This window comes from Miniopterus schreibersii (genome assembly GCF_964146895.1).
Source record: "Miniopterus schreibersii genome assembly, chromosome: 7".
Taxonomy (NCBI): domain Eukaryota; kingdom Metazoa; phylum Chordata; class Mammalia; order Chiroptera; family Miniopteridae; genus Miniopterus; species Miniopterus schreibersii.
In genome coordinates, this window is record NC_138108.1 from 44,048,301 (window position 1) to 44,072,489 (window position 24,189).

Here is a 24,189-nt window from a genome sequence, read left to right on the forward strand (position 1 = left end):
AGACTCCTGGTGTAGTCACCTTCTGATGTCCCTCCCACCTCTCTCCCTGGTCTTGTGCTTTTGTTGAGACTTATGCCTTTATACTCCAAACACCTCACCTTTTCATTTAGTTTTAGAAGCTTTGAAATTTGTTGGGTGAATATATTTGGTTTTATTTTGAGGTGCTTCCGTATTTGGAAGCTTTCATTTAAGCAGAGCTCTTTTTGTGGTTAGATGAAACAGGGAGGTACGGATTGTAGCTACTAGGAGAAATAAGCTAAGAACACAGGTCTAGGCAAAACAAAGGAAATAACACCATTAGGTAGGCCCCCAAAGAGGACTGGAATGGTTGAAGTTCAGCAAAGGAGATTCCCACAGATGCTAAAAGTCTTGGCAGCCCTGGAGGCCTGGAAGGTCAGAGAGCAGCAGGCCAGACATTTTTAAAGCAGTAAAATGAAGCCAAGATCTGGGACTTCAAGGTGAGAAGGAGGGAACAACACTGATGAACCAGCAAACAACATTGATTGATCCTCAGCAAACAACATTGATGAACTTCAGCTCCAACGACAAGTTGAGCGATGGTCCCCTAACTCATTGGTGGTTAATTGTAACCAGAAGAAATAAGAGATAAACAGATGAACTGCCTTTAGGACTAGAGCCAAGCTGGGGATGACCTCATAGGTAGGTGGTGACAATAGTTTAGCTAACTTTGCCTGAGAATTCTTCTGATTCTTGCTGTGATTTTCATGCAAAAAGGATGAATGTATCTTTCCTCAAAATCATGACATATGTGTCCAGGTGGACTGATATCATTGGTAATTAGATTTTTCAAATTCATCAACATGTTGTACACTTGAGAGGAGGAAATTACCTCATGAGCAGATTTTCCAGAAAGGTGAATGAAAATAGATAGAATTACTGATATATTTAAATGAACATGGTTTTAAGCTGCAGGTTTAACTATTTTCTTCCAATAAGTGTGTTGTGTGTGTGTGTGCGCGCGCATGCGTGTGTGCATGCGCACTAGATAATTTCTCTGGCTCTCTCACCCTGTATGACTTTGCATCAAATGTTGGATTCTGATATTTCACGCATTTCCATGTAAATGTTCAACAAAACTTTGTGAGTGATACCGGTGCTGGAATTTGGGAAGCATCCGTTTAGAGAACCATTCTTTTGGATGGTGTGTGAGTCTAGGATCTATCTAATCCGGAGCCATGCACATGAGCAAGGAGCAGAGCTGCTCACACCGTAACTAGAGGCTAACGAGGGTCTTTTGTGTACTTCTATATTTTCGTAGGGCTTCAGAGACACTTCAAATACAGGTTTCCAACCATTTCAGGTGTAAGCTACATCAGGTATTTTCAGTCTTGTTATATTTACAATCATGAGAATAAACAAAAACATTCTCTACGTATTTGTTGCTTGGGAATGATTGGTTACACTGTTGTTACCACGTCTCTAGCACACAGCTGTGTGTGCATCAGTGCTCACAGTGGCCTTGAATGGGCTGCTCACCCTCCCCAGCGCCCTCTAGGATATGCAGGCTGGTTTTGGAGTCTCCCCGCCTCCATTTTTATACCCATGTCTTCTTTTCAGTCCTCTCTTCCTTTTCCTCCCCTCCTACTTGCAGTCCTCCCTGTTTTTCTGGTGCCCCTTAGCTTATACCAGTCACATAATTCTTCATCACCCTTCATTTTCCCACCCCACCAAAGCTTACAGAACTGAGTTCCAGTCCTTCAGAGTCTTATTCTCAGCAAGATAACAGAACACATCTAATCACTTATGAAAAGTATTCTACTTATCTCTGAACACTTTGATAAGGGACAAATATTTAACACTCTGGAATGGGGGGCATGGGGTAAGCTGTGGTGAAGATCATTTTGGACAGGAGAACCTTTCAATTCCCCTTACATCAGACCAAAGGAGGCCAAGCTTAAATACTGAGCAGGTACCATTCCTGCCCTTCTTTTCAAGGAAGGCCTGAGAGGGACCCTGGGACATCGCCAGGGATGGTGGGATTCCTTCATTTATCAAAAGAAGCATGGCCTACAAGAGTCCAGGTTGGATTAGGTAAGGAATGACATTGAAAAGGAGGTATGTCCTTGACATGAGCCATACTCATAGCCCGGGGCATATATTTGTGGTCAGCTGAGTCACACTGCCTTGGGATTAGCCAGTTCCACATTCTGTTTCAACAATAAAAAGTCTTGCAAAACTGCTGGCATGTGAGACAGAGGTATCCAGAAAGTCTTGGCATCTTTTCCAGCAGCGTAACGGGTCTTAGGGAAGAGACTTGTGAGGGCGTGGTCCATGCACTCCACCACCAGGGAGAGGTCCATGTTCACAAAGGATGTAGTGCTTTTCAGTTTTTCCATAGCTGTAAAAAGAGAAAAAGGTGGATTTACTCTTTGGTGAAAGGGGAAAAGGAGTGTGTGGGGGTTGGGGCACAAAGGGGCAGATGCGTCTGTGGGAATTTTGAATTTCTTATTATAATTGAGGCCTATTGTGGTGGGTTTCTACCTATTTCTCAGAAAAGGATGAGCAATGTTTTCTCTAGACCACTGGCTCTCAAACTTGAGTGGGTAGCAGAATTTCCTAGAGGGCTTGTTAAAGCCCAGATTGGTGGGTCCCACCTTTAGGGGGTGTAAAGTGGGGCCCAAGAATTTGCATTTCTATCAAGTTTCCAGGTGATGCTGATGGCACTGGACCAAACTTTGAGAAGCACTACTTTAAAACAGTGAGAGAAAGATGCTTCATCGTCTACGAGGCTCCTGAGCCCAGGAAGTCATGGGTTTGATTTTGAATTGGTTTTGAGGGAGTATTATGTTTATAGGAAATGTGGGCATGCACGTGGGCTTGTGCACGTGTGTCCGTGCACTCATCTATCATGTGCTTCTGTACTCGGGTGAGTGAAGAGAGAATCACCACCCAAAAGCCCTGACTCAGGAAGCTGAAGATATCCTGCTTCTCAGGCAAATAAACCATTTGAGTAATGTGCTATGATACTTTTGAATAAGCGGATGTTTCATCAACAGGTTGGTAATGACTTGGAGCATCCCTCCAGGGCTCTTAAGACATACCTGAGTTGTGTCTTCTCAAGGGAAATCTATTATTTTGGATCTTCCTTTCAACTTCAGGCCCCAGTAACCACAACTTGTTCAAAGAGCCTAAATGAGGTTACCTAATAAGTCTTAGTGGCTATTTTAAACTCCTATTACTCCAGCCTGGGAAACGAAGAAAGGTGAGCTTAAATCTGTGGTCTACTTAAATACGGTGAGGCTGGCTGATCTCCAAATTCTGACTTGGAAAACTCTAAAAAGAACAACCAGTACAAAACTGGGCTCAAAGCCAGTTGGTACTTCTGAGGCAGGGCATTTGAGCCAGGGGCCAATGCAAAAATAATTTTGAGATGGAAGTTGATGATATACTCATAGGCATTTATAAAGTATCAATGTCAATATCAAATGTCAATATTAAACGAGCATTTTGTTTCTGAGTCTACTTAGAACCTTCAGAGTTGGTAAGTGAGTGAGAAACAGCATTTAAATCTATAGTGACATGTCAGCACTGGGGCATTTGTCAGACCAGAAGTTCTAGTTGATAGATATGTTTACATCTCTGTCTCTCTGTCTGTGTGTGTGTGTAGTGGGTGGGGTGGGTGGGGGTGTCAGTCATTCTAGAAACCTCCCTAGGTGGATCTGACTTGGTCATGGCTCTACCTTGTCACCTACTGGCTTTGAACCTTACCACAGTTGGCTGTCATACCAAGCTCGCTAATGAGGAGGCAGGATCACAGTTTGGAGGGATAGCGTGACACAAAGTTTGGTGGGGCAGGGTCAGGAAGTTTGAGGTGGAGGTGGAGCCCTGATACAGGAAATTCGACCAGCTCCTTAATGCCTGTTGATATTATAGTGTGGCGCCCAAGAATAAATGGCAAAGTCAGGCTACCTGGGTTCAAATCTAGCGCTTCCATTTACCAGCTGGCAAGTTACTTCTCTATGCCTCTGTTTCTATAAAATGAAGGTGGTATCTGCTTCATAGGATTTACTTGGCCATTTTATTTATTTACTTTTTGTTTAAATATTTTAAATGAAAGTTCATGTAAAGCTCTTATAAGGGTGACAAGTACACAGTAAATGTTCACTATGTGTTAGTCATCACATCTAACCTTTATTATTATTCCTCCATCCCTGACTCAATCTCTAGACTTAGTTACTTCTCTCTCCACTCCCCATCCATTCCTGCTCCAGGAAGTTTTTACCCAAATAGTTCCTTCCTGTCCTTTAGGCTTTATTCAGACCTGACCTATCCCATAAAGTCTTCTTAACCAGCATTGTTTTTTCCGGGTCTGAATTCCTTGGGCAATTAGAGACCACACCATCTAGCGCCCCCTCTGGGCTATTGGGCTGTGTCTGAGAAGTAAAGGATTAATTTTCTTCATGCTGTACAGTTCACTGTTTTACAGTCTCACTTGGTTACTTTCTGTTGTCAGCTAGATTTTAAGCTAGTTAAGGGTCAGAGTCTGAGTCTTTATATTTTGGAACCTCCATAAATCCTGGAACAGTGCTGAGTGACTGGTTGGTGTTTACCGCAAAGAGGAGTTCTGTGTGGAGGTGAAGACCATGGGCTCCAGTGTGGCATGCCCAGGACGAGCTGTGTTATCTTGGGTAGGCCATTTCACTTTCCCAAGCCTCTGCTCGCTACTCCTATAGTTTTTTTGAGGAGCAAATGATATGCATAATGCATAAGGTGCTCAGTATAGAACTTGGCACTTAATAAATGCTCAGAGAAGCAAAAGATGAGACTGGGATTAGCAGGAATACCCGATCCACAGTTAAGATCCTTATTACTATGAGAACGTTGTGTTTTCATTTATGTCTGAGTGTCCTTCATGCTCCCTACACAGTGAATCCCAGAGGACCCTGGGTCCACCCCAAAACTCACCTTTTTCAATGTAACCTTCTCCGTATTGTTGTTTGATATCTGGAGACAGATGCTTCCAAATGGCAAGTTTTTTCTCCGCAGACTTTACTGGATCTGATAGTCCTGTACGGAACAATCCTGGTTCGATGCAAGAGACGTGCACACCGAAAACTTTCATGTCCCGTCTGTGGAAAAAAACACCACCACCAAACCATTGGAGGTTTATTTGGAGAATGTTTGTGACTATTTTTTGGTGACTCTTTCTGTGAAATCACAGAATCAGGAGCGTCTCGTTCTACCCTCTCAGTTTGCGGATCTGAAGGTCAGGGTGTTGAAGTGAGGGCTGAGTTAGTGACAGAACAGGAAAGGGACCTGGGTAGCCCCCCCCCCCCGCCCAGTGTTCCCCCTAAGCCATCCTGTCATTGAATTGACGGGCATTTGGGCTAAGGACAGGATTCTTTTCAGTACTTAGGGTACCTTATGGTGAAACTGACTGATGACTGGCCTGGCTGGCCAAGTTTACCTCCATTCTAGGAAGGTGAGGAGGTTGCAGCATGAATGAGGACACGCTGAGGGACATAATGTGACAGTCCCTCACTTGGCTAACCTGTTCCCCATGCTGCTTGGCAAGCTCTTCTGTCATGCCATTGCAGAAAACCAAAAGTCTGCGCATTTACTGGGCAACAGGGTTTTGGAGAAACCATGGTTTCTCTTTCTTTAAAACAACCTAATGTATAGCAAACCATTATATGAGTAATTATTTCCTATATTTAATTTATATTTCTGCCAGGAATACATAAGGAAGTAATTATTCATTTTACAGAAGACTCTGACATAAGACTTTTCTTTTCTCACCTGAGAATATTTTTTCCATTGATTTTTTTAGAGATTGTGGAGGGGAGAGAGGAGGGGGAGAGACAGAGAGAGGGAGAGAGAAACGTCGATGTGAGATAGACACATCGTATGGTTGCCTCCCACATGCTCCCTGACCAGGGCCAGGGATCGAGCCTGCAACCAAGGTATGCGCCCTTGACTGGGAATCAAACCCGCAACCCTTCAGTCCGCTAGCGCTCTAACCACTGAGCAAAACTAGCCAGGGCGCCATAAGACTTTAGAAGAACTTTACCAGTAACCTTAAAAATGTGATTTTAATTTATCTTAGGTTCTGCTTTCTAGCAACACACCTATTGTTTAGTTTGAACTGTATTTTACAAAAATGCATATGAGCTTGATTTTGAAATATTTTGAAGGGTATGTTGCTTGCATTGAAATAAAAAAGGTTATTTTTCAACTTAATTGTATCTTCACCTATCTTCCGATCTCCTTTGGGTTTGGAAAGTGACAGTGCTAAGGGGGTATTTGGGAAGATATTTCTCCCTACCTACTCATGAAAATAACATACTCTAGGGACAAATGGCTTTAAGTCACCCAACTAACCTTACCAGGTGAGTAAAACCAGTAGGAAACCAGTGTGCTTGCTGGGCAAATACAGCCTTAAAGAGCCCCAACACTTTCCCAACAGGACTGCTGCCCTGAAACCCTCCTGGAGCTGCCACTGGACTGCGACCTGCATGCACAATACTGTTTCCAATACTAGTTCCATGACTTAGAAATATGCCTCTATCGGTTAATTCCAGGCATAGCATAGCTGCATTGCAATCCCACAAACCCTTCAGCTGAAATATATTTCTTTTTTTTTTTTTTTTTAATATATCTTTATTGATTTCAGAGGGAGGAAAGGAGGGGGAGAGAGAGATAGAAACATCAATGATGAGAGTCATCGATTGACTGTAGCCTGCAACACGGGTATGTGCCCTGACCGGGAATCGAACCCTGATTGCCTGGATCCTAGGTTGATGCTCAACCGCTGAGCCACGCCAGGCTGGGCTGAAATATATTTCTAAAAGTAAATAAATCTCTAAGTATACTAAAATTTTATTATGACACTGCTACTGAAAGAGAGGAACCAAAGGGCAACCAAGGAGACAAATGGAGGTTCTCCATGACCTTGCTATTCAAAGTGTGATCCCAGAACCATGGGCAGCATTTGGGTGCTTGTTATAAATGTAGAAACTCAGGACCCACCCCAGACCCACTGAATCAGAATCTGCATTTTGAAAAAATCAAGGTGATTCATATGCACATTAACATTGAAGAAGCATTGTTCTGACATTATTGCATTTATTTCCTGGAAGAATCAAACCTGGCAACCTGATCTAATGGCAAAATGGAGTAGCTCTATCTCTATTCTCAGTAGAATAATCTAACCTTTTATTAGTAAGCTAAACCTAGGTCCATGGTGTAGATCATAACTCTAACATGTACCATCAACAATACCAGTTGAATAAATAAATGGATAGCCCTGACTGGTGTGGCATAGTGGTTAAAGCATCAGCCCGAGGACCAAAGAGTCACTGGTTTGATCCCCAGTCAAGGGCACTTACCTGGGTTGCAGGCTTCATGCCCGGGGTCAGGGTGTGTGCAAGGAGGCAACCAATCAATGTGCCTTTCTCACGTCAGTGTTCCCCTCTCTTCCTCTCTCTTCCCCTCCCCTGCCTTCCCTCCCTTCCACTCTCTCTAGAAATCAATGGAAAAATATCCTCAGGCGAGGATTAACAAAATAAATAAATATATAAATAAAAATAAATGGATGAATTGAAGAAAAGACTATATGTAATTTCATCTTTTCTCTTGCTTCCATTTGCTCCTCTAAATCTCCTCCACCCTTCCGCCTGAACTCCATCCTGGGAAGACTGCCTGTGTTAACTATATTTTGGCTTCTGTTGGGTACAGTCAACTGAGAGAACCAGAGGGAGATCAGAGGGAGTACTAGGGAGAGGTTGGGCTAGTTATTCCTCCTTTGATGCTGACACTGGTTAACTTTATCCCTCAACTGAAGGTGACAACCTCTATGTATCCAGGTTCTGGAAACTGCCTTGTCTTCTCCCTTCAGTCCTGTGGATTGAGATACCCCTGCTGTCATTAGTCCTTAGATATTACACTATCCTTCGGGATTTCCCTACATGACTCCCATGTTTGCAAATAGTCCTTTAAGTAAACTCTGCTCCATTTACCCAATTTTAATATGCCTCCATTTTCTACAGAAACTTGATTGATACTGCCTGTTGCAACTTAAGGGCTTTGAACTGATAGTGATAGCTTTTTTCCCAAGTAAGATAGATTAAACATCCTCCTTTCCCCTGTCTCTCCCACTGAATGTAGCTTCAAAACCTGGACAGAATGCATGGAGCAGTTATTAAAGGACTCTAAAATGCAGATGTTAGTAGGTGAGGTAGGGAAGACGACAGTATTTTGAAGTATCACCTAACCACTAGAAAAATACAGTAACCAAAATAAAATATATATTGTTTGGATTCAATAGCAGAATAGAAGTGAAGGAAAGTCAGTGGATTTGAAGATAGATCATTAGAAATTAATCTGAACAGCAGAGAGAAAAATAATTGAAAAAGTGAAAAGAACCTTAGGGTTCTGTGGGACAAACCCAGAAGTTATAACATTTGTGTTATAGAGTCTCAGAAGGAGAAGAGAGAGTAGATTGCAAAAAATAAAAAAAAAGTTTGAAAAAAGTAGTGGCTGAAAACTCCCCAAATATGGCAAAAGGTGTAAACTGACAGATTCAAGAAGCCCAGTAAACCTCAAACATTATAAACCCAAAGAAATCCATGCTTGGGAGCACTGAGTTGGGGCATTTATTTGCTAAATTGGTCATCTGTTTTGAGCTCTGGGGTTCTCTGATATCACACAGCAAAATGATGTGATCATCTATACATTGGGAATAATTTAAAGCACTAAATAGAGTGTCTGGTACATAATACACATTCAATAAATGTTAGCAGCTATTATTTCCTAATATGTCAATGCTTGCCTTACCTTAAGCTGTCATTGAAGCCTTCTACTGCGTATTTGGATGGAGTATAGCCTCCTCCACCAAATGCAAGACGACCCCCAATGCTGGAGACATTGATAATCCTCCCTCGAGCTTTTTTGAGCAAGGGAAGCATATTTAACGTCACATTGATGAGTCCAAACAGGTTCACTTCTACAGGTTCTCTGTAGTCCTCCACTGTCAGCCAGTCGGTGGGAGCCAGCACGCCCAGAACACCAGCATTATTGATCAGACCCCAGAGACCTAGAACAGAGAGGAAGGAAAGGAGATGTGGTAGAAATCCCCTTAATGGAAAAACAACTTCTGCTTTTCACAATGGTGCCATTTCCTCCTCTAGTCAGACTCCTACTTTGAAAGACTCTGCAGTTTTGGGAAGTGATAGCAGAAAGAGTGGGAGGCTAAATTGAAATAGTTGTTCTGTTACTGGAAGCCAATATCACAGTTATTCTATTTTCTGGTTCTGAATGTCAAATGCTGATACTCAGTGAAACTTTATGCTTTTTAGTCTCAGGTGTAGAGTAAATTGCTCTATTTTTGTTACCTTGATAGGTGGCAAGTCTAGAGAATATTGATGAACTGTTCTATACGGACAAAGAGCAACATCAACCTATTTCACATTTTTTTTTGGTAAAAAAAATTCCATCATTCACTTGGCTTATTAATGTTGGGAAACACTTAATATGTGCAAAGGTGTTTGGAATTCAAGCTTTAAAAATTATCTGGAGCCTTATCAAGCCATTGGTTTTGAGGATCAGACTCTCAACTTTATGAGGAAGATGTGATAGGGTAAAACATCTTTTTTTTTTAAATTTGTGGACCCATTAGATATCTTCATGCATGAGAATATTTTTCAGACTTCATTCAAGCCAATGAAAGCTTTCTAGTTCGGAATGCTGCCATCTTCACAAAATTTAACGCAGAATGAGTTCCAATGGCTCACCACTCTCCCCCGACTATCTGAGACACCTATAGGCAAATTCTCAGGCCATTTTCTACCTTTGCCATTGAAAATGTATAAGCTCTGGAGTCATTTGTAGTGAGAAGCAGGTCTTGGGTATCCAGATGGCAATTTGGGGATTGCGCCCATATTCTCCTGTAGATCTTAGCCCCAAGTTCCCTGGCTGTGCATGTGGCTAGAGCGGCACTTCATGAAGAAGGCCAGGAAAAGTCAAACCTCCATCTCAGTTCTAAATTCACCTCCTGAGACTTAAGCTGAAGACAACTTGGGCTGTGTCTCTCATGCACACGGAGGGCTTGCAACCAGGAGCTACTCTGCGGCTATCCTAAGATTTCTCCAGACTTCTCCAATGTAGAGCTGATATTTAAGAGACACTTCCTTGAAAGGCCATTTAATACCCAAACACATTTTGCTTAGCTTTAGTTACTTCCCAACACCCCTTCTGCTCTCCTGAGCCCCACGCCGTTTACCTTTTTCCCCGACTTGGTGTTTCACCCACTGGGCTGTCCTCTGGACATTCTCTGGGTCAGTCACATCCAAAAGCACAGTGTGAAGCCTGTCTGAGGCCTCCGCCTTTAACGCTGCTGATCCCCGTTCAGTCAGGCAGGCAGCAATCACACGAAATCCCTTTTTATCGAAAGTTTTGGCTGCCAAGTTTCCAAAGCCCGAGTCACATCCAGTAATGAAAATATACTTCTCAGTGATGTCTGTGATCTTTAGTTGTCTTTTATAGTTCCATAGAAAACCACAAAGAATTAGGAGGGCTAACACCCAGAGAAGCATTGTTTTCCTGTCTACGACCAGGTCACTTCTTTCTTGAGCAATAAAATGAGATGTTGTCCTGAGTGTGCAAAATTAAAAAGAAAATTCAAATTAGAACCATCAAAGCATTATTACCCAGGATCGATAAACTTGAGATATTTTAATGCATTTGAGTAGATAAACAGATAGTTTAAAAAATAACTTATTTGATTGGGAAGATGGCCATGTAAGTGCTAAACCCCTTCTCTAAAGTAATGCAAAAACTAACCAAGTAATAGTCAGAAAAAGTAAATGGAAGAGAGAGAAGAGAGAGAGCCAACTCTGAGGCTGTTACAACTCAATGCAGAGAGTATGAAAGGGAGAGGCCACGGATGAGTTCACTGACAGGGTGCTGTGAATGGGAAGGGACTGAGAGAGAGGTGACGGCCAAGGCACAGAATCTCAAACCAGAACCAATAAGCCTCAGATTCTGTCCCCTCTGAATTCCAGCTTCTTGTGAGTAAAAAAAAATCACATGTACACAGGACAAAGTAGAGCAAATTCATACTTTAAAATTGTGAGGCTTTGACCATAGATGCAGGAGAATGACCTGGAAAACTAATTTTGTCAAGATTGGAGACAACCTTGGGCCTAAAATCAAACAGGCAGAGAGAAGCCTGCACCTACATTTCCCCTTAGCATAAATCACTTAAAAAACTTTAAGAAAATTTTATTATTTCATGAACACTTGCTGCAGCAATTTAGAACTTTTACAGTTATTTTGGGGTTAAAAAGAAATGTTAAAAAAACTCTACTATATGAATTTTATAGCCTTGACCATTTAAATGTGTATGAAAGTTCCACTAATTATTGTATAGGGTTTGGCTATAACATAATAGTTGTGGATGAATCAGGCACTTATATCATTAAGAACAAGTATAATATTAATTTGGAAGTACAGTATCAGAAGTATCACAGGGAAAGAGTTCAGACTATCTTAGGATATGAAATTCCATATATAATATGTCTGTTATTTACAGAGATAGCCAACACTATTACTTGTTCAAAAATTACTATTATTTTAATTCTCATCTGAGGATATTTTTTCCATTGCTTTTCAGAGAGAGTGGAAGGATGAGAGAGAGAGAAACCTCAGTGTGAGAGAGGCACATCGATTGGTTGCCTTCCTCACATGCCCCGACTGGGGCCAGGGATCGAGCCTGCAACTGAGGTAGGTGCCCTTGGCTGGAATCGAACTGGGACCCTTCAGTCCTCTGGTCAGAGCTCTAACCACTGAGCAAAACTGGACTGGGCAACACTGTTACCTTTACTGTAGGTGCTGATGGCCAGGGAGGAGCAAGCCGTCCGGCAGGAGGAAGTGAGTAAGAACTGCAGGGCTCTGCCTGCCTGCCTCAGGTCTGAGCGTCGAGGCAGCCCAGGCCTCCCAGCTCACAGCTATCGGGCGGCCAGGGGAGGGGATTAGCAGGTCCCACCCCAAGCAGGAGCAACCCTGGGCCTGTGCTGGCTTTCTCTGCCTGTGCAAGGAAGGGGTCACAGAGGACATCCCATGTGAGAAAGACCTTATTTCCTTCCGCCATGGGGCCTCAGGAAGTTTCCTCAGTTTGCCCTAGGTCCACATATCTTTACCCTTGATCTGGATGCACCCTTAGAATCAAGAGAGGCCTTGAGTGCGTCATAGAGGACAACGGATAGATAGGCCCTGGGTTAAAGTTCAGGTCTCATGGATGCTCCTGGAATCGTGGCTGTTCAGACACTGTTCAAAAAGTACTTGCAAGGCCAAGAAATTTTATAAACTTTATTTGGGCTTCATATATACATACATATATATACACACATATATAAAATTATTTTCTGGCTTTTCCTTCGAATCATTTTTAAAAATTGTTCATTTTTTTTCCTGCTTGTAAAAGTGACTTATGCTCATGGTAAAATATTTAGCAACTACAGAAAAAAATTACAAAGAAAGTAATGATTATCACATTTGACTCTCAGTATTTTAGTATTTTTTTCTAGTTTTTTTCTTTGTATGTAAATATTTCCCCCCTAATAAAGGACATAAACACACAGATAAAATTAAACATACACACACACTCATGTGCACACATACACATAATTTTATTTCTACTGCTTTATAAGGAACCAATAATTTCAGATAAGAAATAACTCAATGTAATATATCTTCTTCACTTCTCAAGGAAATTTTAGGTTCTGCTTTCATTTTTTTCCTGACAAAAGATCTATAGCTAAAGAAAGAAAGGGTAAAATAATTATCAATTGATAAAAATTAGTCAGAGGTAAATGTTAAAATATGGTAGGTTTGGGCAAAGTAGCTGATTCTTATGGTATGGCTGTGATTATTTCTAAAGTAGTTAAGTTGTTCGACTATCCTGGCTTAATAATTTGCTGTCTTTTCCACAAATAATTCCTGTGTAAAAGTTATTGATTGTTACAAACCAATGCTGATATAGCAGAATATCCCCTTCTCAAATATATAAATACATTAAAAATGTATAATTTGGGGTTGGGATATAACTAACTTTTACAAAATTACAGATGTAGACATTTTAAATTTATAAATTCAACTAGTGTAGTGTTTTGCTTAAGTCTGGCCTTGATAAATGATTATTGAGTAACTAAATATAGTATTGAATGTATTCCCTGAATGGAATCTGTAGGCTTCATTGCAATTCAAATCGCATGGAAATTATTTGAAAAAGGCAAATGCTCATGGGGTTTAGTGTGTTCTAGAGCAGAGAGTGGAGACTTTCTGTGTTGTCATGTTTTGCCAAAGAAAAGCATTAAGGGAGTAACAGTAAAACAATGGCTTACCTTCATGAATACTTCAACACTGCACTTTTACCTGTAAGTCTCACTTGACCCTCTCAGCAACCTCGTGAGCTAGACAGGGCACATTATTTGCCTCATTTTATAGAAGGGCTAATATTCAACTAATAAATGTAACAAGGAATGATGGAATTAGAAAACCACCATTTGGCAACTGATATAGAATCAATTTTTTCAGGCCGATCAACTAAAACTAGTGGGTATAACTCTGATGAGAAACAATAAATATAGAATCCCAAAGACTCTCCCCATAAGATGCATACTAATTTAAAAAAAGAGAGATAGTAATTTCACAGTGGAGAAATCCAACAGACAACCACCTGAACCAACTTACATGTAAAAGTACAGTGTCGAAGGCTTCACAAAGATAAGCCATTATTTTACTGGTGCTCCCCTTTGCTTGTCTCTGGCAAAACATAACACAGAAAGTCTCCACTCTCTGCTCTAGAACACATTAAACCCCATGAGCATTTGCCTTTTTCAAATAATTTCCATGGGATTTGAATTGCAATGAAGCCTACAGATTCCATTCAAGGAATACATTCAATACTGTATTTACTTATTTTGATAATTATTAACCAAGATTAGACTTAAGCAAAACACTACACTAGTTGAATTTATAAATATAAAATTTTCTTAAAATGTCTACCTATGTAATAAAAATTAATACTACTGGTCATGGGACAAACTACGGTCACGTGCCTCCTGGCATGGCATACTCTTCAATAACCTCAAAGTCATGAAAGAAAAGAAAGGCTGAGGAATAAAGCTGCATTGGTCTGAGTTTGATTATAAAACGAGTCACTCTAAGAATTATGGAAATAAGGAGTGTAATATAGGAACTAGGGTTTATGTGATTGTAGTGCTTGCGGGAGTGAAGGCCTGGGAAGATGAAGCTGAGAGATCAGGCACAGTTACTAATGATGCCAGCCTGAAGCCCTGGAGCATGGAGAAGCTGCAGCTCTCAGGGAAGTTTGAGAAACCACTGCCACCATGACTATCATGCAAGAGCTCAAAAAGTACTCTGTGAAACCACCATGTCTTAACAAGGCAACTTCTCAAGAGCATGGTTTCCATTTCACTTCCTTTATTCTACTCTCTATTAACAAACTTTATTATTATTATTATCGTATTATTATTATCGTTTTTAAAAGAAAGACTTAGGACTGTTCCAGATGCCACACTGGGAAAGACACAGAACACTTCTGCGCATACCCGGCAGCTAATTGTGCTTTGGACACATCTTTCAATTCTATTCAATATATGGTCTGTACTCTTCAAAAATGTCAAAGTCATGAAGGAAAGGAAAGACTGAGGACTGTTCCAGATAAATGGGGACTAAAGAGATGTGATGACCCAATACAACACGTGATCCTGGACCAGAAATTCATTTTTTCCTTTTGCCAGAAAAAATTATTAGGTCAATTAGTGAAATTTGAGTGAGATCTATAGATCTGATAAATAATATAGCATTAATATTAGTTTCTCAATTTTAATAACTAATTGAAAATTAAGAAATAGACATTGTAAAGAAATAGACATTGAAATATTTAAAGATTATGTAATACTTTCAACAATAAAGATAAATTAAAACATTAAAAAAAAGTTAAGTAGTACTGTATCTTCAACTTATACTGAAGCAGTTCAGAAAATAATAATATGTGTATAAGTAAATAAACACATTAACCACACACACACATGTATGTATATAAAGAGAGAATGAGAATAGAGATGTGGTTCAATGTTAATATTTAGGAAATCTGGAATGTACTACTCTTTGAACTTTTCCACAAGATCTAAATTATTTCAAAATAAAAAATCGAAAATTTGGCAAGGGAAAATAAAACATTTTTTTCTAATAAAAACCTTCATTGGATTGTTCTGGGTTCCATGCACAAAATAGGTAAGAACCCTAGGACTTCAGAATCTAGTGCCTTTGGGCACCAGGTTTTCTGCCTTCTACTTCCTGGTACATTCACCTCCACAACTATGGGAGTAAAACAAAAACTCGAGCCAAAGCAGTCAGACTCCCTTTCCCTTCTCTCCCCTTCCCTTTCCCCCCTCCCTTTCTCTTTCCTTCCCTTCCCTTCTCCTCCTTTCCATCTCCCACTCAACCTACTCCTAGGGCCAAACCAATTTTTACCTGGAAAAGGAAAACAGAGGGGAGCTTTTTAGTTGTTGAGGATGGGCTCACATTAAATTGTGTTGTCAGGCCTTGGCCGGGTAGCTCAGTTGGTTAGAGTGTCAGCCTGATATGGCAAGGTTGTGGGTTCAATCCTCAGTCAGGGCACATGCAAGAAGCAACCAATGAATGCAATTTGTTGAATGCAATTTGTTGTGGAACAACAAATTGATGTTTCTCTCTCTCTCAAATAAATAAATAAGAAAAAGAAAAAATTGTGTTGTCTTCATGAGGTTCACCTCTGGGCTAAGGGGCATTTCAGATGCTGGTGTCCCAGTCTGCATCCTGCATCCAAGGGACTCTTATCCTTGACTTAGAGTTTTGCAAAGCCTGTCCTTAACCCAAATATTATCGTTCAAAAATACTGGTTCTCCCTCAGTCCCTAAGGTTCACATTCCTCTAGGTCATTGGACCAAGTCAGCCACAAACCAACAGATACCTTTGACCTCTAATAGTATTTTAGCTACGATGACACCTCTGAGCAGTAGCCCTTGGTCAGAGTCATTGCGAACATGACCTGTACAGAGAAGCCGACTGATGGCCCATTAGTTCATTGACCACCGAGAAGTAAATGAGTAACAGTGACTAACAGGGCTGCTTCAACCACACCCTACCCCTGTGGTCACCTCCATATGGCTCCCTCATCCCAGCAACTCAGAGACTCAAGACACTGACCCTAGTTGCTTGGGTTGTTTTCTTATATGCTGTCTTCCAATTTGTCTACTTACTGTGCTTAGTAGAGGTATAAATCTCTTGGCTCAAGGGAATAAGCACGTTGGTCTGTAACAGTCCTTTTGGCACCTAGTGGCTGTGAGCCTAGGCTCTGGGCAAGGTTGAGAACAGAGTAAGAGAAAGCAGATCTGCAGCCCCCAAGCCGCAATGCATGAGGACAGGTGCATCTTCTGATTGAACTGGCCATGGAAATTTTTCTTAAGCTAAAATAAACACTAGCCACTTTGTTAGTAAAAATCTGGGCAGCAAAGACTGAGACCACACACACACACACACACACACACACACACACACACACTAGAGCAGGCTTAGGAGTTCAGGCCTCAGAATTGGGCAAGCAGAAGTTCAGTCCAAGTTCCTCTATCATCAGAAGGTCTTTGGGCAAATTATTTATCATTTCTTAGCTTCTATTTTTTTATCTGTAAAATAGAGATAATAACTACCTTGAAGAGCACCTGGTAAAATGAAGTGACCACATGCCTACTACACAGCAAGACCTTTATCATGCTGGCAGGACCAATGGCTTTCACTTTGAGAGGAGTCTGCTCTATGTACTGCTCATAACTAGGAATGGGTTTCTCAACCTCAACTTTTGATATTTTGGCTGGGAAATTATTTGTCCTGCATATCGCAGGATATTTAGCAGCACCCCTGGCCTCTGCCCATTAGATGCCAGTAGCCACCTCCCCACTCTCTACCCAGCTGTGACAACCAAAAAAGTCCCCAGACATTGCCAAGTGTCCCCTGAGGGTCAAAACCACCTCCACTTGAGAACCACTGGCGTAGAGCTTCCCCGCCTTGGGGGTTCAGAACTTCACAGCACCCAGAACCACTTTTCTGGAGACTCAGTAATTGGTTGCTTCCTCAGCAATGCCTCATTGATGAGTTTATTTTTTATGGCCTTACTAGAAAAGTTTTGTTGCTTGTGAATATTAGTCATATCCTACTACTGTAAGCATTAATTTCTAGGATTAAAAGAAGCCTTTTTGTCATCAGGAGGATAGGAGGCAGTGAACAAAACCAAATTAACATATGACACCAATTTTGAATTTAGAAATTACTAAATGAACTCTCACTGCATTTGTGAGGCCTAGATTCTGGCTGAGTCTTTTAAATTTGGGCAACTATACACTCCTCTAGGGGAGCCTTGCAGATGGATGGCCTGTTGACTATAGATTTCAGAATATGCTCCTAGATAACCCATGGTCCTTGAGCTTTCCAGGTGACCAAGCCAGGTTGGAATGATAGTAATGGCTATGATTTATTCAGTGCTTACTGTGTGCTAGCCCCTCTGCTAAGATCTATAAATATTTATCTCATTTAAACCTTATAATAAAGTTATCTCCATTTTATAGATGAGGAAACAAATTCAGAAATTCAGGTCAATGGGCTCAAGACACAGCTGTTGCGCTGTTTCTGGAACCGATACCTAGGCCACTCTACTCCAGCACCATGCTTCAGTCCCCTGCTCTGCGCCCCCTGGATTCCCTCAGCTCCGGAGGTCTGGGCTGTGTGTACCCTCTTCCACACCACCAGTGCCTTTTGTGATACTTGGCATTAACTAAACACATGTTGTGGAAGGAAAGAAGAAGAGAGAAGAGAGAAGTTTCCACTCTAACCCCAGAGCTCTGGTGATAATTGGATTAGTCTTTGAGCCCTCGCAATGATCAGAGAATAATAATAATAATATTCACACTTCCAATTAGATAACTTGAAAATTTTTTGAAAAGTGTTCAAGTAATATTTATTTTATTTAATTGTCAAGCTAGTTCTGTGAGCCAAGTAGGGTAGGTATCATACGTGAGGTTATTTACCAGAGAATGGCTAGAACTAAAACTTCGCTCTCTGAACTCCTAAGCTGTAAAACGAGCAGGAAGAACTGCAAAGAGATGGGCACAGTATCAGTTCATAGGAGGAAAGAAAATACTTTATCAAAATTCTCTACTGTGCCACAAAGATGCAAAAGGAACAAGGAACGGAGAAGTAATTTTCTCTTTCATTTGCCATGCAAAGTGCTTAAGAGTAACCACCTGACTGCAGCTATAGGAAAACATTGCAACTCGATTGCTATCCTTGCTCACTTTTGCTTCTTCTTTCTCTTTCTGGCTTTCTTTTTCTAGTAAAATAATCTAAAATAAGATTCTTTGACTTTACTTCCTTTCTTCATCTCCCTCTGCCCTTTAAAAATAATGACAGTTACGAAAACAAGAACAGAAAATTATGTCTCAATGTCATTGTGAAGTATACTTCTTATAAGAAACATAGAGTTCTTTCTACACCACTTGGTTTTATTTCATGTAACTCCTTGAAGGGCTTTGTTTTAGAAAGCAATACCAAAACTAGTCAACACTGATAGGAATTTGTAGAATCATTATTTACTTTTAATTTCCTGTAATCATGGCCTAAGTTGAGTTAACAACTAAGTTATTTATCTGCATTCAATAGAGAGCATTTAGCAATAGCTTTCTAAAAAACACTCTTTCTGAGGTTTCCTTGCATAGGCTTTCTTAATACTGACAGCAGTCTAGACATGTGAGTCTCTTGTACACTTAAGTATTGTAAACCTGGTTAACTTACACTGAGTTCAAATTCACTTTTGTGCTGACCTTTTCATTGAAGTAAGAAATTCTGTTGTTGTTTTTTTAACCCAAGTGGCCTTTCACAGATTTCTGCTGTACTTTTATTTAATGAAAACAAATATTTGGATCAAATGACACAAACTAAATGACTAATGAATTATGTTTCTGTGGAGAAAAAAAAAGTTTAAGTCAGGCACCCAGAAATCTAAAGACAAGTTTAAGATGGAGCCAAGGGGTTCTATGGGGAATATGCTTATGTTAAGGAGCAAACACTCCTTTGAGGGTCTGGTGAAAGCAACAGAAATAATGATTATGACTCTGCTTATGATATAGTTGAGCCCTCACTCAACGGGATGAAACAGCTCCTGTACCAAGTCCATTTCCCTTGCACCCTGCTTCCCGCAGGAGAGAGGTGGCTCAGGGTACCCTGAGTGCCCTCTGTGTAGTGGGACAGCGCTGCGTGGAGAGGCGCATGCTTCCTCCGAAGGCTCAGTCTCCTTGCACAGGCGTGTCAGCCACTCTTAACTTAAGGAAGACCTGCTGGGTTTATGTTTGGCATTTTTAGTTCTAAGGATAAAAGTATCTCTGATATTCTTCTGCCTCCTCTCAAAACTTTGAAATTATGATTCACCATAACACCCATAATTATTAATTAATTCTTCTCAGTCCCTCCTAGGTTTATTGCTCTTGCCAGGATGCCTCCTGACAGTATTGGCAGGTTAAGGATTATTGTCAATGCCATGGTTACTTTATTTTTGGTCACTAAATAAAAATTGCTAATTGGAAGAGATTATATATTGTATTTTATTATAGCTTATAGTTAGAAGGCTTCAAAGAAAGCTTAGAATATAGAAAGAATGTTACATATAGATGCAGAAAGTGTGTTCAAATATTCAGTATATTTCTTTCAATTGCAGTTACCTTTGAGCAGAAAAAAAGATCTGAGTTTTTAAAGAAGGTACCTTGATAAAGGGAAATTTGTTGTAAGAGTTTTAAGACCAATCCCCATTTTCCCCATTTGAAATGTATGTAATAATTTTTTCTTGTATTTAAACATTGAGATTTGTTTTAAAAATTGGGCACAGTTTTCAAATCTCAAAAATACAATGCAAAGATGATACAACATTTCAGAACTTTTTGTACAACCCCAAACTGATTTTTAATTTTAAAACTAGTTTTATTTAAACTTTTCCCCCAACTGCTAAAATCAGCCCATTGAGAGAAAGCATCACAGCACCATTTGAATAATAACCTTAAAGAAGGGCTGCAGGATTGCACCGCAACAAAACCACTAAACTGACTTTCTCCCTTAAAAGAAGGCAAGTAGCCCAGCCGGTGTGGATCAGTGGTTGAGCGTGGGCCCATGCACCGAGAGGTCACTGGTTCGATTCCAGTCAGGGCACATGCCTGGGTTGCAGGCTCAATCCCAGTTGGGGGTGTTCAGGAGTCAGCCGGTTGATGTTTCTCTCTCATAGATTTCTATCTCTCCCTCCCTTCCCCTCTTTCTAAAAATCAATAAAAGCATTTTTTTAAAGTAAAAGAAGTCCAAGTAAAAACAAACTTTGGGCCCTTGGCCCAATATATTTCAGGTAAAACACCAACCATTGGATCCTAAAATGAAGAGTAAAATCTGAAGCAGGTATATTGCCGTCACCCCAGTATGCAGGAACCCCCTGTGTACTGCAAGGAATTCCTGTGTCCATCTGTCCTAGCAGGCATGCCCCCTCAATTTAGTGTGCATTGGTCAAACGGACATCTGATAACATTGGTAAAGCAGTAGATACAGATCATCCCTGCAGCTGAAGAGATTATGTTGTTCCAGTAGGAAACTCGGCTACGCCCTAGCAGTGGTTAGAGCTTCCGCCTGAGCACTGAAGGGTCCCAGGTTCGACTCTGGCCAAGGGCAGGTACCTCAGTTGCAGGCTCGATCCCCGGCCCCGGTCCTGGTCCAGTGTGTGCTGGAAGCAACCAGTGGATGTGTTTCTCTCACATCCATGTCTCTCTGCGCCTTTCTTCCACTCTCTTGGAAAATCAATGAAAAAAATATCCTCGGTGACGATTTAAAACAACAGAAGAAACTCAGCTAAGATTCTTACTCTTTTTGGAGCCCCTCCTCACTCCAGTTTCCAATGAACTCTCAGATTCACAGATGGTATTGAATAGTCACAGAGAGAATAATAAGACATAAATTTAATTGTAACTCTGGAGTGCTAAAGAACATTCAAAGAGAGACCTGCGGAGCTCAAGGTAAGGTCCCCGGCGTCACCGAGATCACTTCTGCCTTCTAACATGTTACTTTTTTTTAATATATATAACAACAATTGACCACACCATGAAAGACAACTTGATTAATTCTGTAAGGGTGAAGAAAATCAAAGACAGCTTGAAGACTGACACGAGCAGTGAAGGAATAAATGACAAACTGAGCCATCTGTTACCTTTTTAAGGGTGAACTGGGCTGCAGAGGCTGCCGTGGACTTGCCGGGCTGATTGCGACCTGGCCTCTGCGCTGGGGAAGGAAGGGCTGTGCCACTCTGCTGGCCCTCTTGAGGTGGAGGTGCTCTGAGTACCTACTAATGTAAGGAAGCGTCAGGTTCCCTCCTCATTGTGAGTCACACTTATTGTGACACTGGATGGTGACTAAGTCTTTCTTCTATGGATGAAGGAGGCCAAGAAGCTGTGCGTCACGTGTTTCCAAAGACACTGTCTTTAGCAAATTAAATGTAGGAACTTTCAGAAGGGACTTAAAAATGACCAATAACATGCCTTTAACTGTAAGTACAATTTCTTGACCAAATTCAGCAGCTGAAATACTGTAACACCAAAGCATTTTTTAAACTGCCTGGCACCAGGGTTGATTATGATTATTGTTCATAATCTCTAGGTTTTTTAGTTGTTTTTCTTTCTTTCTTTCTGTTAATGTGCCTTTACTGACTTCAGTCCTAAGGGAGTTGCTAGGGGAAGTTAGTCTCTGATGATTCTTTTTACCACTTTTTAAAAACATCATTGATGAGCAAGGAGAGCAAAACAATTTAATGAAACAAGGTTTTGGACTTATTTCTGAGTCTTAATTTATAAGTGTTTTAAAGTATGACAAGAAGATCTTACTGAAGCAGTCAGGGGAACTGAGATCACTGAGAATAGGAAAGGATGCCCCTTTCCTGCCCAGAGCTGGTCTATTTCAGAATGTATCACAACTGACCTGGCATATCTTGGGGCTGCGATGGAAAGTATTGAGGCTACAGGTGATGACAAAGAAGACCTGGAGCTAACATGCACCGCCCCTTCCAGCCTCCCACCTCCCCCTTAGACACACAGGCTGTTGGGCAGGTACAAACTCCACTGACTGTTTAATTTGTTTCCTCATATACAAATTTATTGTTATATATCTCAGATTTTTCAGGCTTCCTTTGTGTTCCTTCTTTTAAAAACACAATTTTTTATTAAGGTTTAGTTGGAGTGAGTAGATGAATAAACATATCTGTCTAGGTTGAGTCTAGACAGTGCTATCACTCTGTAAATTAAATGGGGACCTTTTTTCTCCAAAAGAACAAAACAAGACTAAAATTTCCTCAGGTAAAGATTTAGGGTACCAAAAATGTGCCAAATGTACTTTTTCCCTTTTAACATCCTGTTAGTCAAAGTAAGGCTTAAAGAGAAAGCCTCTTAGAGAAATAATACATTGACTTAAATCCACACGAAGAAAGGTATAAATGATTAATATTAGACCCTTCTTGTGAGCACGTTATTGTCACCGAGAGGTGGAGAGGGTTGCAGGCACCTGGAATAGAGAAGGGCAAAGGGCAAAGAAAAGGCAATGACATTAGTGAGTTTTGCTGATTCAATACTCTTGTCTAGTGCAGCTCTGTTTTAAAAACTCCTCAATATGGACAAAAAAGGGGCCACACACTAAACCTGACAAGCTCAGGGAGGCCAGCACGGTGGGCCCTACAGACTCAGAGGCTGAAAGTAACCACATAGGATGGTCTGAACATAAACATTCCTAACTAAAAGCCCTGGCTGATGTGTCTCAGTGGTTAGAGCATCAGCCCAAGCACTGAAGGGTCATGAGTTCCATCTCCAGCCCTGGTTGGGGGGCATGTGGGAGGCAACCAATCAATGTGTCTCTCTCACATTGATGTTTCTCTCTCACTCTCTCTCTCTCTCTCTGTCTCCCTTCTTTCCCCTCTCCCTTCCACTCTTTCTAAAAATCAATGGAAAAAATATTCTTGGGCCAGGATTAAAAAAAATTAAACAATTCCTTTTACATCCTAGGCCTGTTGCTTCCTTTAACAAAGGTCATTCTTTATGTGAGTGAGCCTGGTCATTGTCCTTTTGCACCTCAGGTAATATACATTTGAAATGTCAGAGCAATCTCCTTTTCTAGACCCCTCTGGGCACAACCACCCCACCATAGCACCAGACCACAGAAATCCTCATTGTTGTCTTGTTCCCTGCATACTATCTCTATGTGCTGTAAATGTTAATTATTAACAGTCCTGTACCCACCAATGTAAAAGAAGTATGTGTCTATCCATTTTATTTTTTATCCAATCCCAGAGATTTCCCCCAACTTGGTTTCTCCTGCCCCCTTAATTTACCACCAATGGATTTCATGTAACCCTTTTTATCACTCCTCCTTTTTTCTAATGTGTAAATAAGCTGCAAAGCTGCAATTCTCTGGAGCATTTTCTCAACCCATTTAGATTTTGCTTCCTGGCAGTTGTCTCAGTTTGGCTCAAATAAAGTCATAAAAATTCTGTACAGGTTTGGACAATTTTTACATTGACACCAAATAAACTTTTTTTAAAAAACCAGATGTTCTGATTGATTTATATATTGAAAACTAGAATTCTTGCCATGTCTGGATCCCTCAATTCCAGTGGACCCAATTTTTAAGAGTTCAGTTTCAGTAGCCCTGGCACCAGGTGGGAACATTTGCTCCTCTTGTCAAATGGTCCCATTTAGGTGTTCAGTTAATGGAATCATTTGTCAGCAGCACTTTATCCAGACTGTAACCATATCTGCATTCAAATTCACATCTTAAGAGCTAAATTTTCTTTCATTCCGTCCCTTAATGAGGCAACCTGTGAAAGTGCTGCTTTGTTCAGAACTCCCCCTACATTAGACTTCTGGTCATCCAAGGTGATGTAAAAAAATCCAGAACTGAATTGCCATTGTATTTTTTTCCCTAATTCCTTTTTAAAACAGAAGATTGCACTGTGGATTTCATTCAAGTGCAAATGCCAATGTTGACAATTGGACAGTAATTATATAGGGGTAAGGCTAGATACTGCCGCAGACAAAAAGCTAAACATAT

The 24,189-nt window shown here is 40.8% G+C and overlaps 1 protein-coding gene across 1 annotated transcript; it reads right to left on the bottom strand.

Moving 5' to 3' along the window:
* Positions 1–1,500: 1,500 nt before the first annotated feature.
* On the bottom strand, positions 1,501–21,381 carry DHRS9 (dehydrogenase/reductase 9). The gene is made up of 5 exons (XM_081142301.1): positions 21,308–21,381; positions 10,241–10,611; positions 8,797–9,055; positions 4,927–5,090; positions 1,501–2,359 (listed from the first exon to the last, which is right to left on the bottom strand). The coding sequence occupies exons 2-5, from the start codon at positions 10,551–10,553 to the stop codon at positions 2,136–2,138; spliced, it is 960 nt and encodes a 319-aa protein (XP_080998427.1). The 5' UTR covers positions 10,554–10,611; positions 21,308–21,381; the 3' UTR covers positions 1,501–2,135.
* Between the last annotated feature and the right edge of the window lie 2,808 nt (positions 21,382–24,189).

What these genes read in the sequence shown, in the direction of transcription:
- DHRS9 (XM_081142301.1), bottom strand. Translation starts at nt 10,553, where the DNA reads ATGCTTCTCTGGGTGTTAGCCCTCCTAATTCTTTGTGGTTTTCTATGG. An exon ending in GGCTTCAATGACAGCTTAAG is followed by an intron (nt 5,091 to 8,796) that starts GTAAGGCAAGCA and finishes TTTTTTCCACAG; the next exon opens with ACGGGACATGAAAGTTTTCG. An exon ending in AGAAGGTTACATTGAAAAAG is followed by an intron (nt 2,360 to 4,926) that starts GTGAGTTTTGGG and finishes CTCTTTTTACAG; the next exon opens with CTATGGAAAAACTGAAAAGC.